This window comes from Acipenser ruthenus, chromosome 3, assembly GCF_902713425.1.
Source record: "Acipenser ruthenus chromosome 3, fAciRut3.2 maternal haplotype, whole genome shotgun sequence".
Taxonomy (NCBI): Eukaryota; Metazoa; Chordata; class Actinopteri; order Acipenseriformes; family Acipenseridae; genus Acipenser; species Acipenser ruthenus.
Window position 1 is genome coordinate 55,085,555 of NC_081191.1, and position 19,511 is coordinate 55,105,065.

Here is a 19,511-nt window from a genome sequence, read left to right on the forward strand (position 1 = left end):
TTTCCGGTCCAATATCATCAAAAAGACGTAAAAAATAGGTCCCTAGTCGTTTTTTCTCCGGAAAAAGCCGAGAAAACCATTCAATGGCCGAGTGAGACCGATAGGAGCCGAGAGAAGCCGATAAAAATGGGGAGTATCTGAGCAATGCACATAGCCCCGGCACCACAGAGATAACATGGACATAAACAAACAAGATAGCTGCTTCTGCATCCAGCGCTCAAAGAATATCACTGACATTTGCAGAGCTTTTTGAGATGTTATAGTAATAAATTAATGAATTGGATCGCCTTATTGAGGAGTTTGGTGATAAAATGAGTGATCAGGAGATGATTTATCTGTATGCACAACTATGAAGATGTATGTGAAAAATACAGCGAACAAGGGGTGGGGCAGGGCTGTAGATGCAGTACTGAGTGTCCTGTTGATATGCAGTGCCTTTAAAACCTGTTTTACTGTGAAAAAAAGTACTTTTAAACAGCACGTCTAAAATAAACTGTGCATGTGAAAATAAATTGGACCTGAAGTGCCTGAGACACACTGAATAAATGGACCGCAAAGTGCTAAGGAGCCTCCACTGCTGCATACTGTATGCATATTTGCATATACATGTTTGTTCATTAAACCGTGCTTCTAGTTATGAAAACAAACACTGACATTTTAAAATGTCAGATAGATTTCTTGGCAGTCATTCCTCTGGGTTGTGTTCTGTTGGTACATGTTTGAACTAAAAATGTGTTTCCTAAAGTGAGAGTTGCCCTAAAGCAAGCACATTTTTGCTATGCATAAACTGAAATGGAGGGCTTGGCACTTCCTCTTTCTGGTGTTTTCTGAGTAACTCAGTAGGTGAACTGTAACCACGATAAATTTAATTTTTGTCACAGTTCATGATATTTGATTTTTGGTTGAGAATAAAAGGGTCCTCTAATGTTAGTACACGTTTCCTTTCCAGCGCACAAGAAAGTAGAATGCACTGGATCATGAATGACAAATGGCACAGCAAGACAGCACCACAGCACCACACAGTTACAATAAAATAACATACAATTCATTTTTAAATGGCAAAAAACATGTTTTTATTTGTTACTGTAGTCTCTCAGTTTGCAAATACCTGCACAATTCATTCACATACAATAATAATACATTTACACATCTTACACATGGTAATTCTCATCACTAAATCTGAGAGAGGACCAAGGACCAAGGAGGACAGAGTGAGGAATCAGAAGTTTACAGACCAGGAGCCAAATGTATTGGCAGAAGAAGTGGTGTGGAATTATGAAAGGCTTTTGGTGCTGAATCAGCAAGAACATTAACTTTAATGAAACATTAAGGACACAATAAATGCGCTCTGTAGGGGACTTGTTCCAAATCACAGCGTCCTGCGAGACAATCAAGGCAGAGCAAGTAATTGTTAATGGAACATTTACACCTCAACTTGCACTCTGTGTACATTCATTTATTGAACATTTACAGTTTCTTTTTGCATATTTTAAAGCTATTTTAAGCATAGCCTACTTAATTATCACAAGTACATGGTGACTATATAAATCTATTAACATAGCCTAAAGTGTTGCATATACACATGCCTCGTAATCTTCATATATCCCAGACTGAGGATGAGGATGTACGAGTACATTGTAACATTGGAACTCGAGTCGCTATTGAAACAATCTTTAAAAATGAAACAAACTTTTGCTGGAAACAAAAAAGTAACAAGCAGACAATTATTTTTTAAAAAACAACCTTGAATGACATAAACCTTTAAAACATATGTTGACACATTAATTACTATAACATTCCCATAGACTATTTTGCTGCCTTTAATCCCAAAATATTAAACACGGGAGAAAAGTTAACTGCAAACCTGAAATGACAAAACCAAAGCTTTTGTGTTTTTCTTTATAAAAGACACTTGAGGGAGATACTCTTGTCTGTATGTTCAGAATCGTTCATTTTTCCATTTAAATATTCTTCGTGTGCTGCATACACTTCAGGGAGATACTCTCTTCTGAGTGTGTCACAATTCGGGATTTTTTTCATTAAAAAAACTTCATTGACCAGCCATTGTATCGGTATGTTCACTGCACTAAGGCTTCCACTAATTCAAACGTGTTGACATTACGTGTTTCTCCACTCTGTGCTCTTTTTAAACAATCCTGTGATTGTGACCTGCTTGTTCGGTAATTGTTTAGCTTGAACTTCAAGTTTGATTTTCTTGTTTTTGTGTACTGCATTGTCAAGATGCCTGTCAATAGTACCTTTTCTTAGATGATCCAAAGACACGTTACAAGTTGAGCAAAACAGAATCCCACCATCTGCATGCAACGTCCCCTTTTCGTAGCTCTGAACACGATCTTCTGTTGAAATGAATTTAGCTTTTTTTTTTTTTTTGTCAGCTGTCTGCATTTTTAATGTTAATCATACACTGCAAGCTTCCTGCCTCTGACTCGCATGTTACGTCATTGTACATTTTGAGGAATTCACCAATCATGAAGCCGGTATTTGTTTGACCCCATTGCCATAGTAGCCAAATGCACGGCATTGATCCCGGACCGTGTACAGCTACTGTAGCACTGCTTCTACTTGATAAAAGTATGAAATGAACAGGGGAGGTGAAGAGTAATGTAAAATACTGTAAGGAAAATAATATGCATATTTTTCACGGTAGGCAGTCAAATACACGATTTCCGTGAAATTCGTGATATCATGAATTTTCCTGGGCCCTACATATAAGGCTAGTATCTAGTATTTATCTAGTTATTACCTCCTCCTCACACAGCCCTAGTAAAGTCTGCGTGGTCCGAAATACTCCCTGACTTCTTCTCGCTCACCTGTGCAGCTCTTCTGCTGGTTCTGTGACACTGCCTGGTACATAACTAGGGACATGTAAAATTAACGGTACTTTTTCAAGAAATTCACGAATGAAAAAAAACAAAAAAAACAAATACATTTCATGGATTGTCACGGAAGTGCCAGTTTATTAAAAAAAAAAAAAAAAAAAAAAAAGTTGCCTAAAATTAATAGCTGCCTAAAATTAATAGCGCATCAAAGAAAATCACTGAGGTTGAAACATTTAATGGTAGCTACTTAGTCAACATTTACATTGTAACGTTTAAAACAATCTTTTAAAATGTAACAAACAAGGGTCATTTTAAATGTGTTGGCTGAAAAAAAGTAACAAGCAGACAAAACTGATTAAAACAAAACAAGTTTGATTGACAAATTTGACAACATTGTCGAGTTTTGTAAACATTTAAAACTTAGGCTATGTTCATACAGTAATTAAACAGACTGTGTTGTATAGCGTTATGCAGACTTTGAAAAACAAAATGTTAAAAACAGTGTTAAGTGCAAGTGGCAAAACCGAAACTTTGTGTTTTTCTTTACACACACTAAATTTATATATGACGTTTTAAAACACATAACATCGTGCTACTTGAGCGAATCAAACTTAGGTTTCAAGCAATACTGCTTGGGCAAACCAACAGAGGAAATTAAGGAGTCTTTTGTACTTTACCAGAATTTTTACATGATGCAAAAAAACAACCGAGGACACAGTGTCCTCATAGTTATGGCCAAAATTATTTTAATGCATTTTTGATCAAGGTGAAGCATATTTGGAGAAAAAATAATGTGCATGTTTAAATTATAATCAGTGTGTACTTGAATTGTCTGTTTCATTCTTAAAACTCGGTTTTATTGAAAAATTGGATTAGAAAATACTACGTATTTCCTGCAATTTATTTTTAGTTACTAAAATACAACTTCTTGAACTGATCCCGTTTTTCAGAGGTTATGGCCAAACGTTTTGCATCACCTGGAATTTTAGAATTGAAATATAATTAAAAAAAAAACAATGTAGCTCTTTTATTTAACATCATGTAATTAAAGAAACTACAAAATTATATAGCAAAAGTCTACCGGAAACCATAGTACAGTATTTCATGATAGATTTCAAAATGTCTTTTTTTTTTCATTTTTGTCATTTTTTTTGTCAAGTATCATTGGAAAACTACAAAGTGGTATGCAATTCAATGTTAATGTAACATTATTCAGCAGCTTTCATTCAACTTTATTTAATCAAAAATAATTCATTCTATAGGGTGAGGCAACACTTTTGTCCATAGCTGTAAATAGGGGACATACATAGGGCGAATGATTTTCGGGTTTTACCCGATTTAACCCGATCCCCCACCCGAATAGGCACATACTGTATATGAATAAACACATGTGCAGTTGTCTTAAGCCAAGAGCATTTAGATGTAACAGTCGATCCTTTCTCTTTATAAAACGGTATGGAGTAAAGTTGTTTAGTTTTCCCGTGTGTTCTGTGTGCAATTATACTTGCAACTCCACTATAAAATAAAACTTGATTGGAACAGAGAAATGCCTCCATATACAGTGTGTGTGTGAGAGAGAGAGAGAGAGAGAGAGATGTTGTCAAAAGTTTGCATACCCCAATGTGTGGAAATATACATACGTTGGGGATTTAAACTGTTGACGACAACTTTGTTGTCAACACTTTGTGCTTAAGCATTTGTTTATTTCTTTCTAAATAAAACCCGATTTCTACCAGGATATTTATTCTTTCTTGATTAAATATTTTAAAAATCCACCCGATTTTTTCATTAAATAATTCTACACGATTTTTAAAAAAGCATTCACCCGAATTTGGAAAAAAACTTCACCCGAAAATCAGATGCCCTACTTATACAATATAATTTACTTTAAAATGACTTGAACTGCCTTTATCGATAGATGGTATCATATGAAGAATATATAAAGTGAAGTACCAGCTTTCTGAGCACAGACAGTAATCAATATAGGAACGACATTCTTGTTGTTGTTTTTTTTGTTTGTTTTACCTGCAAAAACTCGCTAACATCAGATCCATCCAAATCATGCAGTGATCATTATACGGGAACAGCCTTGTTTCTAGCAGGTCAACTCTTCAGTTGATGTTCTTGTTCTCCCCAAAGGTGAGTATTGTGCTCCTGCTAAATTGATACCTGCTCACATCATCAGAGTAATACAGAGGGTCAAGTCACAGCTCAAATCTGTGGGGTCTTTCTGGGAGGATCGTCTTCCAATATAGCTTGATGATGTACAGCCCACACAAGCACACCGAAGCCTGACATTGTCTCCACATAGACAATGAATACCCTGATTTTTATGTTTTCCAACCAGTAAGTAGCCTATCCTGTTCAGAGGCTAATAATGCGATTGAATGAATGCGTTACAAATAACAAAATACTTAAATGACCTAATTATTAGATTATTAAACATACTGTTTTTTTATGATTGCTATAGGCTTAAATACATGTTCCTAAACACAGAAATTCTGCTAGGAAATGATACAGTTAAGACATATCTCATTCTCTGCCTGGTTTGTGGCACGTGTTAATTATGATGCTGATAAGGATCAATTAACGGCACAATACAGATTTATGAATCAGATGAATAATATATTGATGAGAAAATGTGTCTCTCAGGGCACATTATTCTAACATCACAATGAGTGATGTTTTTTGACGGTAAATTACATTTTTGCATCACCCGATGAAATACTGTTTTGTTAAACACTATTACTGGCACGATAAAAAGATGGTAAGTTTTATGCATATGGACCTAGGTCTCAGAACTTTATTAAGGAATCTCTACTTAATACAAATCTCCCAATTGTTACTCTACTCCATTCACATTCTTTTAAGTAATTGTAAGTATTGAATCAAAAAATCAAATGTGTATCTAGGTTTTTTAATTATTTAAGAGGTTCATTTGGTAATAGGTTCAGCAAGTTAACATGTAGTACTTGTTTTTTGACTTGGAGCCCAGTAAAAGCCACATGTTTGGTTAAATGATAAATTAGGCCTCATCCAGTTCTTGCTTTATTATGGATTCCCATCTCCTTTTGGCTAAACAGTGCTTGAATATCTATCTTGGCCTGACTCTCAGAACTGAGTGACCATGATAGTTTTAAAGAAAATGTGATCCATTTCTACAGTTAGCAAGGTGGTAAAGCTAACTATACAGTGCAATGCAGCAATCTTGGTTTACTGCTGACCCAAGTTGAGATCATGGAATTCTAGGGCATTACATTTATGAGTAAGTATTAATAGCCTGACTACACTCACATACTCTTCACTTAGTCATTGAAAGTTAGTCATTGAAAGCTGTGTTTTCCTTGTGTATGTCTGGCTGTGTGAACATGTGCAAATGGCTGTGAAATGATTGTTCATGCAAATGTTCCTGGTGATTTTGCATTCTTTTTAGATGTGGTTAGGGTGAATCTTTTTACAGCCTGATTTATAGCCAACTCTGCCAGTATAGTATAAAGGAAAGACACTCCCCTAGCTTAGCTTCCAAAACATACAAGTTTACAAGAGGTGCTAAATAGCAAATACAACTTTGATTTAGAATGGTCAGTGTTTTCTAATCCTGTCACTGCAAAAGCGGTACCACCTACTTATAATTCAAATCTCGATTAATGTGTATTCTGTTAATATCATCGACTCAATCATAGAGTATGTATTGGTGGAGTAAGTGATAAATGTTGTGGCGGCAAACAGTGGGTTTCGTGGAATTAATGGACACAGGAGGTAGCGTGCAGTCCAAAGGCAGTTAAAGCCGCCTTTTATTAGCTTAGGGAAAAATGGACAGCTCAGACAGGACACCACTGGACAGAGAAACCAAAGCGAAACACATACCTGCCTTTTATCTTACCGCCACGGGCTCTCATTGGACACCCTGGACACACAGACATTTGCATACTGGGCGCCCAGTCACTCCCACACGCAGAGAGGGGGAGAGCAGGCGCGAGAAGCAGGCAAGGTCGCCACACACTAAAGAAATAGAGAGAGGAAACATGAGGGTGGGGGGCAAGTGCACTCACTTATCCACACGCATACACACAGACACAACACAGGACTTCAAATAATCAATAAGACACAATGTTAAATGTTATTTACAGTTGTAACGGGGGTAGATCTGTGCTGACTATCTGACATGTGTGGTACTGCAGGATGAGGGCAGCAGTCTCATAGGATCCGCCTGTCAGTCATGGCGATGACACCGAGAGGTGGGGAAGAGGGTGTGTTGGCTTTCCCGCTCTCTGAGTGGCTGAGAGGCGGGCCTTGGGAGATTGCTCGACCCATAAGTACTGCACTTGGTTGTGCATTCGGGTGGCCGTAATTTGGAAAACACACAGAGACGCTGGCTGAGAGGGCCAGTGGTTGGAGCGAGCGACCAAAATAGGCAAGCACGACTGAGGAAGACAACAAGCCTAGTGAAAGAAAATAATATACAAAATAAATTGTTACGTATCTGAGAGAACGTGTATAAATAGAAGGGGAACCTTGGCCACCCCAGTGTATAGGGCATAACAGTGTAGGATGGAGACCCAAGCTGACCGGCTTAGCGGCAGTGGGGGCACTGCGTAAGCAGCACCTTTATTTTGTAGTTTTATTACTGTGTTTTATTTTCCCTTTTCTTTAGCCTTTTGTTATTTCTTATTTCAGAGCACCTGTGAGTGTGCCAGCATTGAACTGTTTACCAGTATTGGTATTTCTGTGGTCCCGTTTACCGTTGCCGGTATTCAGGCCACGGACAACAGCGCCCTCTGTGGGCTAAAATAAAATATATAAAATAATAAAACTGGGCACCAGTGTGGTGTTTTCAATTAAACCTTCTGTCTCCCGTGTGTGTCAGTGAATTGCCCACCACCCTTCCACAACAGTGAATGCTTCCACCCTCGTCCCCTGTTCAATACACGGCATTGCAGCTGCCCCGCCCCAGCTGTATATACTGGTGGAGTGACTCTTTTAGATTCCCCTTTTAGGCAGGTGTTATACCATTGTACATGTACACATGTGTATGAAGATGAAATCCCATGCCACTTCCTTTCTTAGGTCTCTTTCTGACCGAATGTATTGTTCTTTTCTTTGACAGTGTGTCAGGGGATCAGCAACAAGTTGACTCGTTTGGGAACTCATGAAGACCATTACAACAATCTTGTAAGGATGTACAGCAACTGTACAGTAGTACTGGAGAATCTGGAGATTACCTATGTAGAAGGAAAACGTGATTTGTCTTTCTTAAAGGTAAGCAACCATTTGCAATGAAAGTTTCTGAACAATTTTTAGGCTAACAGCAAAATGAAGATATTCAGCATATTGAGAAACAAAAAACATGTCAATAAGTTGTATTAAAACCATCTGTGGCATTGTGTACTGTAGGTTTCTGTAGGTTTCAATATGATCTGTTCTTCACCCAGGCTAATCCTATATTCTGACACTGTAGGCCAAATTTACTAGGTCTTACACTAAACAATGGCAGGGTTTACATGGAGAAATTAAAATGTCTCACCTTTTTCTCACTCTATTTTGGTAGTGGGTTTCCATGCAGTTTTCTTTTAGCCATAAATTCTCCTTCCAAATGGAAATAACCTCATTACTATTAAAATACGTGAGGGTATAATTAAATGGTTCTGTCTGAGTTTCAATTTGGCCTTGCATGACTACAGATATCATGCAGCTTTCTTAAACTGGAGTTCCACTAAGTTTTCAGTTTGTATTGAAGCACCGCAAGTGCAGCCTGTCTCATTTGGCCACCAAAAAAATGTAATAAAAAAAGTACGAGAAACAAAACAAAAACTTGGCGTTACACATAGGGTTGGTAGACATAGCGTTACACAAAAAAAGAAAAAAAAACATTCCATAAGAAAGCGCTGTGTACTATCCTTGTATTATTTGCCAAACATTTTTTGACTGCATATATATTTATTATATACCTATTATACAAATACATATATAATATTCATTGCAAAAACTGCGTTAAAGTAACGTTAAGGTTACTCAAGCAAAACCCTCAAAAGTGAGGAAATTGGGAGTTGAGTTTGTTCTAGGATAAACAGGCGCGTAGCGTCCATTGAGGCAGCTGAGGCGGCCACCTCGGTAAAAATCGGCTTAATTCTTAATTGTGAAGACGAAAAAAACAAAAGATAAAAAAAACAAAACGTACCCACTTTATTTTTTAAGAGTGTAAAATTGAGATATATAAAATATTATTTTTAATTTCTTCACATTATTGTGATCTCGGGCTGTACAGACACTTGGGTATGTCAAATTCGCGCCACAAGAACGTTTCTCATTAGTCAGTTTCCCAAGTTACTCTGGTTTACAGTGCAGCACTAACATGAAACGGAGAACAAACCAACCAATTACACATTTCCTTCTAAAGAAGCCAACTCTTGGTAAGAATCAATGTTAAGTGAATTTATCATTTACATTGTTGTTTTTCCCCTGCGCAATGTGATGTTTAGCTGCAATACGTTTTGATAATTTTTTTTTTTTCCCCATGTAGAATGTTTTAACACCAGCACAGGAAAAATCCAAGAACCTGGATTTGTAGCTAAACCGGGATAGCTGGCTGTATGTTTTTTTTGTTTTTTTTTTCTCGTCACTTTAACTGGACTGTCAGCTCATCCAAGTACCACCCTACCTGCTATAGCATATCGTTTTATTATAGCATAGTGGCTGTGTATTTGCATCTATAGTGACCCGGCCTGTGCACTAGGCAGCACCAGGACCTCAGCGACCGGTTTCCCCCGCCTGAAGTACTGTACTACTTCCTATCGTCGATTTATACTGACAAAAGAATATTAGAATTGATTGAGAAACTGTGTAAACGTTCAAAGGAGATCTAGCGTTCAGAGGTGGGAACATCACATTATTATTATTATTATTATTTTTATTTTTATTTTTATTTTTATTTTTATTTTTTTTTTTTTATTATTATTATTATTATTATTATTATTGTTGTTGTTGTTGTTGTTATTTTTGGTGAATACCTTGTCAAAGAACTATAGAGTCATACAAATATTGTACACAAACAGCACCAGTCCCAGCAGTGTCAGCATCAGTCACAGTGTCAGCACCAGTTCCAGCAGTGTCAGCACCAGTCAGTGTCAGCACAAGTCACAGCAGTGTCAGCACCAGTCCCAGTGTCAGCACCAGTCCCAGCAGTGTCAGCACCAGTCACAGTGTCAGCACCAGTCCCAGCAGTGTCAGCACCAGTCAGTGTCAGCACAAGTCACAGCAGTGTCAGCACCAGTCATAGTGTCAGCACCAGTCTTACCGGTCAGCAGCAGTTACCAGTCCCAGCAGTGTAAGGCAACTTAAGTAGCAGTGAACCAAATGCAAGTCAATAAAGGTATGAACCCATCTACTTATTAATATTGATGTTATATTCTTGTCCTTTTAAAATCACATATTTCTGACAGTGTGAATATGGTCATTTTAGGTTGCTGTGGTTTTGCTGGGAGACAATTAGTTTTAATCTTTAAAATAATATGGGTCATCAAATTTTAACATTAACATCATCAGCCAAGGGACTTAATATTGCTTTGCAGTTTGCAAAAAGTCTCCAGGCTTTATAAGATGATAACTTTTACCTTTGTAACATGAGCAGGATCTGCAAGAGGTTTGTTCAACTTTTTTTTTTTTGCCTCAGTAAAAATCTAATCCTAGCTACGCCCCTGATAAAAAGTATACTTATATAAGTAGGCTTTGTACTTTTCAACATTTATTTCAACATCTGTAATTAGCATTGTTAAACCATCTCCATTTCTTAATTAGACCGTGGATAACGAGCTTACAGTTTGACAGGTAATGAAATACTTGTGTTTATGTACAATGACAAATAATATAACAGTATCATACTTGTGTGTGCTTTCAAGCAACTCGCAACCAAGGCTGCCCGCAAAAGCACTCCTGCAGCTGGTGGTGTGAAAAGGCCTCATCGGTACAGGCCCAGTACTGTGGCTCTGAGGGAGATCTGCCGCTATCAGAAATCTACTGAGCTGCTGAGACGCAAGCTGCCTTTCCAGCACCTTGTCAGGGAAATCGCCCAGGATTTCAAGACCGATGTGAGCTTCCAGAGCTCTGCTGTTATGGAACTGCAGGAGGCGAGTGAAGCTTATCTGGCCGGTCTCTTCGAGGATACCAACCTGTGTGCTATTCACGCCAAGAGGGTTACCATCATGCCCAAAGACATCCAGCTGGCCCGCCGCATCTGTGGAGAACGCGCTTAACCTGTAAACAACTTAAAACAAACAAAACTATGTTATTTTTCTAAGCTCGGTGTGTGAGTTTACCACGTCTCTGTAAACGGGGTAGCATGTAGGCTAACTACTGTGATTACATGGTGGTAACAAAAGATAATAAAATAAATAGTCTATTTCTTTTATTATTATTATTTATTTCTTCTTATTATATTACTTCATTGTTATAAAATTGTTATTATTAAAATGGCAGCGTTAATGGACTTTTCAGATTGAAAACTGATTCCAGACCAGCAACAGATTCCAGACCAGCAGGAGGCTCTGTGCTTCAGAGGCCTGCAATCCACTCACTGCAGCAACAGATTCCAGACCAGGAAGAGGCTCTGTGCTTCAGAGGCCTGCAATCCACTCACTGCAGCAACAGATTCCAGACCAGGAAGAGGCTCTGTGCTTCACAGGCCTGCAATCCAATCACTGCAGCAACAGATTCCAGACCAGGAAGAGGCTCTGTGCTTCAGAGGCCTGCAATCCACTCACTGCAGCAACAGATTCCAGACCAGCAGGAGGCTCTGTGCTTCAGAGGCCTGCAATCCACTCACTGCAGCAACAGATTCCAGACCAGGAAGAGGCTCTGTGCTTCAGAGGCCTGCAATCCACTCACTGCAGCAACAGATTCCAGACCAGCAGGAGGTTCTGTGCTTCAGAGGTCAACAATCAACTTCAGGCAGCAGAAAAAGCTTTGGTCTCCCTGAGGCCTGCTTTCCTGCATTTCTTCCAGCAGCAACACTAAGAGGCTGGACCTGAGGCCTGCTCTTCTCCTGGACTGGCTTGGTTGGATCAATAGGGTTGCTGGACATTGCTGGGGACACCTTGGATTCTAGAGGCTTGCAATCCACTTCTTGAAGTAACAGCAGACTGAGAATCAAGGAAGGTGAAATGCAAGCTATGGTTTGTTTATCCTGTGAAATGTATATTTGCGGATAAGTTTATATGTGAAAAATGTGTTTTCTAATCAGACTCAGAAAGTATTGTGTCCCTTGAAAGAGAACTTCATACACTGAGAAGTATTCATTCAAATGAGCAGTTTATAGATACCAGTTTCAGTCAATGTAGTAATACATGGCTGATCCTGGACTCAGAAGGAGAAACCGCTAATGATGCCAGGTTTAATTTATTTAACCACTCTCAGATTCCTGGTATTACAATCTGTGAGCCAGTGGAATGGGTTAGTCTTGCTCAAGGGATAAAGAAGAGCTTCCAAAGGGTCTAGCTGAAGAAAAAGGGAACTGGGTTTCTACCAGGACCAGAAAAAAAGGAAGAATGCATCGTAAAGATATTGTCGAAATATCTCTGTCTAACAAATTTGATTATTTGAGGACAGAAGATCAAGAATTTGAAGAAAGTAAAAGTGAGGTGCTTTTAGTAGGTGTTTCCGCTATGTTGATAGTGATTTTTCCCGCATAGACCCACTAAACAGGACTGTTACTTGTCTTCCGGGTGCTAGGGTCAAAAATGTGGAATCAAGAATGGACCTTATAATGGACTCTTTAAGGACCTATAAAAAAAATGTCTGTTAGTATTGTGGATATTGGAACCAGTGATGTCAGGGAAAATCTGAGCTTCTAAAAGAAAAGTTCAAATCTCTCACAACTAAATTAAAAGCAGTAGGGAAAAAAGTCTATCTTTCAGGTTTGCTGCCTGTTTTAGGCAAAGGGGATGAAATGTTCAGTAGAATTGAAGTCATAAACAACTGGCTATAGCACTGGTGTATGAAAGAAAAAAAAAAGGTTTTATATACATTTGGGACTGCTTTTGGGGATGTCCTGCATATTATAAGAAAGATGGTCTGCACTTAAACAAATTGGGGCTAGCAGGCTTGCAGCAAATATTGAAAAACAATACTCCTCTCTTTTAAACTAGAAATGGGTGAAGGGAGGATTTTAAAAGTCAATGTACCAAATGTAATTGAAGTCATTAAATCAAATCCCTCTCGTTGCTCTATAGTCAGAAAAAAAATTCTAGGCGTTTGCCTAAATAATCTTACATGCATTCCCATCTCTTCAGTTCAAACCCCCTCTACTAACTTACGCATAGCTTTAATTAATATAAGATCACTTTCAAGTAAAGCTTCTTGTTATAGACCACAACCTTGACTTTTTATTTTTAACTGAAACCTGGCTCTGGGTTGATGAGGATATTCCACTGATTGGGGCGTCTCCTAATAATTATTATTTTATTCAGAAAGCACACCCTGTTGGGGGGGAGGGGTGGACTTGCCACTATTTTTGGTACTGATTACAACTGTAAACAAGAAAGTGTTGACGAGCACTCTTCATTTGAATCTCTCTTTACGGTTAAATGGTCATTTACCTGTTCTTATTGTAACTATTTACCGCCCACCAAAATACAACCACGATTTATTATCAGAATTTGCTGACTTCCTGTCTACATTATCTGCAAAACATAATAAAATTATTTTGCTAGGAGATTTTAATATTCATGTTGACATTGAATCTGATCCTAAGACTGTGGAATTTTTAAGGCTTTTAGGTTCTCTCGATTATATTCTGCATATTACAGGACCTAAACACAATCATGGACATACCCTAGATTTGGTCATTTCTCGGGGCCTCGATATTCAAAATGTGTTAACTGCAGATCTTACTGTCTCTGATCACTTTTGCATTCTTTTTGACTCTATACTGCCTTTATCCAATAAGAGGGTGGCACGTTCTATTAAAACTCGCAGAATAAATTCTTCAACACTGTGACAGGAATGGCGTGTATGGTGACGTCAGGCCAGAGTGCAGGAAAGAAAAACACAAGCAGTACTGCGGGGCAAAAAGATGCTGCGGCGCCGTTTATTTAACAACAAAAATAAATAAAATAATTGAACAAGACTTGCTCACAGAGCACAAAAGAAAAGGTGTAAAATAAAACAAATCACGAACACAAAATAACAAAACCCAGGTCAGGCTGGGCGATTTGCCTTCACTGAACCTATACCTATTTTATTTTTAGATTTCTCTCTCGCTCCTTGCTCGCTCTCGTTCCTCCTCTGAACACCCACCACCCTGAGTGCAGAGAGCTGCAGGCTTTTATTTACTGTGGCCGAGGGGTTAACTATCAATTATCTTATTACCCCTCGGCCACAATCTGTACAAGGTTTTTTTAATTATTCCTGGCAGAGGACAAGTACCCAACCTCGCCTCTGCCAGAACACATTTTAAATAAAAACAAAACAATAACAAAACACGCAGCGTTTGCCGTCATATATAAATACATAAATCAGAAAACAAAACAAATACAAAACAATAAATTGCACAGGGGCGGAGGGGGAGACCCCGTTCTAAAAATAAATAACAAATAACTGTACAGGGCTCCTCGCCCTGTTACAAATACTAACAAGGTTTTCTGAGGTAGTGAGACCATCACCACTCACCACTACCCACTCTCTTCCTACTGATGAGTTAGTTGACAACTTTAACCACCTTTTAACAAGTGCATTTGATGTTGTGGCCTTGGTTAAAACTCAAACTGTTCCTTCTAAAAAAACTGCACCTTGGGTTAGTGCCTTATACATAATGAAAACGGAATGTCGCAAATCTGAATGTAGATGGAGGGCTACTAAGTTGCATATTTACTATGATATCTGGAAAAAAAACATCTGTTAAAATACAATGAAGCTTTGAGGACAGCCAGAGGTTGCTACTTCTCAAATCTCTTTGATGTTAATAAAAATAATCCCAGAGTACTCTTCTCAACAATTGACAGATTAATAACTCCATCACCAGCTGCACTTCCCTATACTGAAATTTCTCCTGCAAGGTGTGAGGAATTCCTTAAGTATTTTCAGAACAAAATTATTAATATTAGGGATCTAATTTCTCAAGGTGGTTCTTATTTAAATGTGCCCCTTAGACTGACTGGCTCTGTTTTGGACTCATTTTCTGTGATTACTCCGAATGATTTGAATACATTAGTAATACAGATGAAATCCTCAACCTGTTCATTAGATCAAATTCCTACTCGATTCCTTAAAGATGTATTTAGTTTTTTTGTGTAATGATATTCTTATTATAATAAATAGATCTTTGTCAACAGGAATAGTTCCTGCTGCCTTCAAAACTGCTTTACTCAAAAAATCTAACTTAGATTCTACTGACTTGAAGAATTTTAGACCTAATTCTAACTTGCCTTTCTTAGCTAAAGTTCTTGAAAAGGTAGTAGTCAAACAACTTAACATATATCTGGACAATAGCAATGTCCTTGAAAGATTTCAGTCAGGGTTTCGATCTGCTCATAGTACAGAGGCTGCCCTTGTCAGAGTGGTGAATGACTTACTGATGAGTGCTGACTCTAACTCCATATCCATTCTAGTTCTTTTAGACCTCAGTGCTGCATTTGATACTGTGGATCATGCTATTTTAATTGACCGTCTGTAAAGCTGGGTTGGCCTGACTGGAACTGTTCTCAACTGGTTTAAGTCATATCTAACTAACAGACAGTATTTTGTTTCTTTAGGGGAGTCTGTATCAGTGTTATCCAATATTACTTGTGGTGTCCCCCAGGGCTCTATTCTTGGTCCAATATTATTTTCTTTGTACATGCTGCCACTGGGGGAAATCATTCGTAAACATTGTATAAACTTTCACTGCTATGCCGATGATATGCAACTTTATATTTTTGTAAAACCTGGTGACTCCACTGCTATTTCAGTCTTACTACAGTGTCTTGCTGACATCAAAAGTTGGATTTCTCAAAATTCTTTGCAGTTAAACTCAGATAAGACAGAAGTCCTGCTGTTAGGTTCTCAGCAACAACTAGAGCTTACAAACTCCCTAAAAAATGATTTGGGCAACCTGACCTCTAATATAAAATCTGATGTAAGAAACTTGGGGGTTATATTTGATTCTGGTTTGAGTTTTGAGGCACATATTCGAAAAATTATAAAAGTGTCTGTTTATCAACTACATAACATTGCTAAAATTAGGTATTTTTCTTTCTTTGGCTGATGCTGAGAAACTACATCAGTCAAATGTAATTCGTTTTTTTTTTTTTTAGTACGTCACATAAACTTACATACTGTTTGTAAAGCGCTTTGAGATACCATGCTATGAAAGGCACTATATACATAAAATAAAATAAACCACAAAAAAAACACATTTTTTTCACGTTAGCGCTAATGATGTTGAACTAGCTTGGTTGCCTCACATTGCAATGTAGCTGTTCACATTACTCAATACTTTGCCACATTGCAAACATTTTAAAAATGAGAAAAAATGTGTTGATGCAAAAAGATCATTTTCTGTATACAAAAATGTACTTTGGGATGAGCTAAGCTCCATAAACTCATCAAACCTCTCAATGTAAACAAACCAGAATGTAAAGTAACTGCAAACTGTACCACAGCAGAAGCAACAGATGCACACAAAGAGACTTTTTGAACTTCAAATGTTATTTTTTAAAGGTATGTAAAACAAACATTTTTGTTTATACTCTGTGAAGCTTACCGATTTACAGGATTAAACCTGATTTAGATTAATTTTCCTTTTGTTCTTACATATATACAGACTGATTTTATTTTTATTTATTTATTTATTTTTAATATAATAGAATCTTCATTCCCTGTGGCTTAACACACCATTTCAGCCTTCCTCCGTGATTTTAAACAAATTTACCAAGACTGCTCCGTGATTTGTAGTACAAATTATCGTGACAAAATCCTAGCATTACTGATAACATAAGCAAAGTTTCAGATCAATCGGTTCACCGGTTTCCAAGAAGAAGATTTTGAAAGTTTTTTTCCAAAAAAATGTGTCAGTTGACAGAGGAGTGTAGAGTCATGTTGATTGGTTACACCACGTGCGAATAGGAGCAGTTTAAAGTTTTGGGAGGAAAAACGACAACAATAAAAAATAAAATTACAATAACAATAGACCTCCCAAGCCAGCTTGGAAGCCTAATAATAATAATAATAATAATAACCTGAATTCCACAGCACAGGCTCTCATCAGTAGAGCAGGCTGTGAATTTGTTGTGGAAACCACAACTTTTAACACAAACCAAAACTTTTTATAGTTGCCCCAACTTTTAATGTGTCTACAATGTTTCTATTATTGATTATTGCAAGATAATGTTGAAAAATAAACATCACTCTCACATTGTATTTTGCTAGCGGGGCCTTGTCATCCTCTCTAACCAATCAGTGATCTTCTTTCCCGTTGCTATGGTTAGCACTATTCTCCTAAATTGCTAACCACGACATCCTTGCAAACAAAGCCAATGTCTCAATGGGTTAAATAAATAATGAATCAATGACGTGTATCTTATAAATATAATTTACTGATTTTATGTTCATTCAATAAAAAAAAGTTTGTATTTCACTGGATGACCATTTTCAACACCCCGCAATTAATTGCAATTTGCAGATTGAGCAGCATCTTCAAAATCTGCTCAAAAGACATTTCGCAATATGAGTATATTGCGTTACTCCAATACCAAAGAAGCTGTTTCTTCTTTTGTATTTTGTTCTTTGCTTGTTTGATATTTTCTATTTCGCAATTTGATCAAAATAATTTGCCCAAAGATTAAAATAAACTTTTATTTCGTCCTTTGTTAATTTGTAAATGCTCAAGTCGTGAAATGGTTATTTTTGTTGGTGATTGACCGAATCCTGACAATGAGGGTAACATATATATTAGGGCGGTCAAGCAATTAAAAAAATTAGGGATGCACCGAATCCAGGATTTGGTTTCGGACCGAATCCAAACCCTGCTCAAAAAGTAGGTATTCAGCCGAATCCGAACCCTGCTCAAAAAGTAGGTATTCGGGCTGAATCCGAAACAGAATCCTGGATTCGGTGCATCACTAATTTTTATACTTAGGATTTGGTGAACCGAATCCTATATCCGCCCAGACACACGTCCATTTTAATACATCCCCCCAATGTGTGCAGTTCTTTAAATAAAAGACACGAATCCGGTATTGAACGTAACTGTTGTATTTAATAAAAAGAACACATTTGATAAACTCTGTCGCAGCTCTCAACTCCCTAAATTACTGGTGGCGCATGCACTAAACACGTCTCGCAGCTGCTGAATGCAAACATACCCCTGTATGCAACAGCACAGTCACATCACACTTTTCATGGAGTAAAGTTATGCAGTAAACCTTTAATATATAGTAATGGCAAACTGTTGTAGACTTTTGTGCTTTGTTGCTTTGTCTGAGACGTGTTCTAGAGATCATACTGAGATTTTTAAAAAAGAATCGGTGCACAGAAATATATATTTTTTTTATAACTGTCAGATGTGCAAAACATTGTTGAACAATATGCTTTAGTAAATTAAATTATGTTATTGTAATGTGCCAATACAAGTTAAACTGCTGTGTTTTATTAAAATATTTTTAAAACTATTTTGTAGCCTATTTGATATGTGTTACCCACGGTGCATTTAAATCAACGTGGGTTTTTATTTCGCAGGGAGATTCAGGTCACTCATCACAGTAATTTATTCCTCATAGCTCTCAGATCAGGTGACACAAGTTGAAACGTCATTAAAGAAAATAGAGGGTTAGACAAAGATGCAGCTCTCCTTTTTTGTAAAGGTAAAGTAAACGGTTCTGTATTTTAACATTTCTGTTGTGGGGGGAGGGGGCTAGCGGTAAATTGTGTGTTTCAAACTGAAATCTTATTCAGGATATATTTCCATTCGGTAATAAAAATACTATGAACTAAAAGGCTCAAAACTATAGATTGTGCGCGTCCCTTGTTAGTAGCTGCATGTCTGTTTTTCATTCAACAGTTTCCTCCAGTTTTCTTGACAGTTTTTGTAGATTTGGTATTCAGGTTTGGTATTCGGCCGAATCTTTTGAGATGGATTCGGTATTCGGCCGAATCCCAAAAAATAATATTATTATTATTATTATTATTATTATTATTATTATTAGTATTATTATTATTATTATTATTATTGTTATTATTAACCTCTTAGGATTGGTTAATTCGATAAAGAGGACGAACATACCTCCATCGGACTCTGTGTTAGGCGATTTCAAATAAGATAGTATTTATGACATACCATAAAACCACACCTCAATTAGCATTCTTACAAGCATTGAGGAAAGCATGGTTAAAAACCAAATCTCTCATAGGAGGTGTGTGGTATAGTGGTTAAAGAACAGGGCTTGTAACCAGGACATCCCCGGTTCAAATCCCACCTCAGCTACTGACTCATTGTGTGACCCTGAGCAAGTCACTTAACCTCCTTGTGCTCCGTCTTTCGGGTGAGACGTAATTGTAAGTGACTCTGCAGCTGATGCATAGTTCACACGCCCTAGTCTGTAAGTCGCCTTGGATAAAGGCGTCTGCTAAATAAACAAATAATAATAATAATGGTAAGATAACTATGGGTTTTAGTTTCATTTTCACCATGAAATACACGTTCGG

The 19,511-nt window shown here is 37.5% G+C and overlaps 1 protein-coding gene across 4 annotated transcripts in view; it reads left to right on the forward strand.

Annotated features, from left to right (window-relative positions):
- The window catches only part of LOC117394771 (epidermal growth factor receptor-like), a 172,394-nt gene that overhangs the window by 92,885 nt on the left and 59,998 nt on the right, over positions 1-19,511 (forward strand). For 2 of the 4 annotated variants that reach the window (XR_009319823.1, XM_059013929.1), the window contains exon 2: positions 7,948-8,099. Coding sequence is in view for 2 of the 4 variants with exons in the window: in XM_059013929.1 (XP_058869912.1) it covers positions 7,948-8,099 (152 nt within the window). In the remaining 2 variants the exon portion in view is untranslated. Of the gene's footprint in view, positions 1-7,947; positions 8,100-11,346; positions 11,991-18,603; positions 18,671-19,511 lie in introns of those variants that run through there. The other 2 variants (XM_059013945.1, XM_059013938.1) reach the window with 2 other exon arrangements.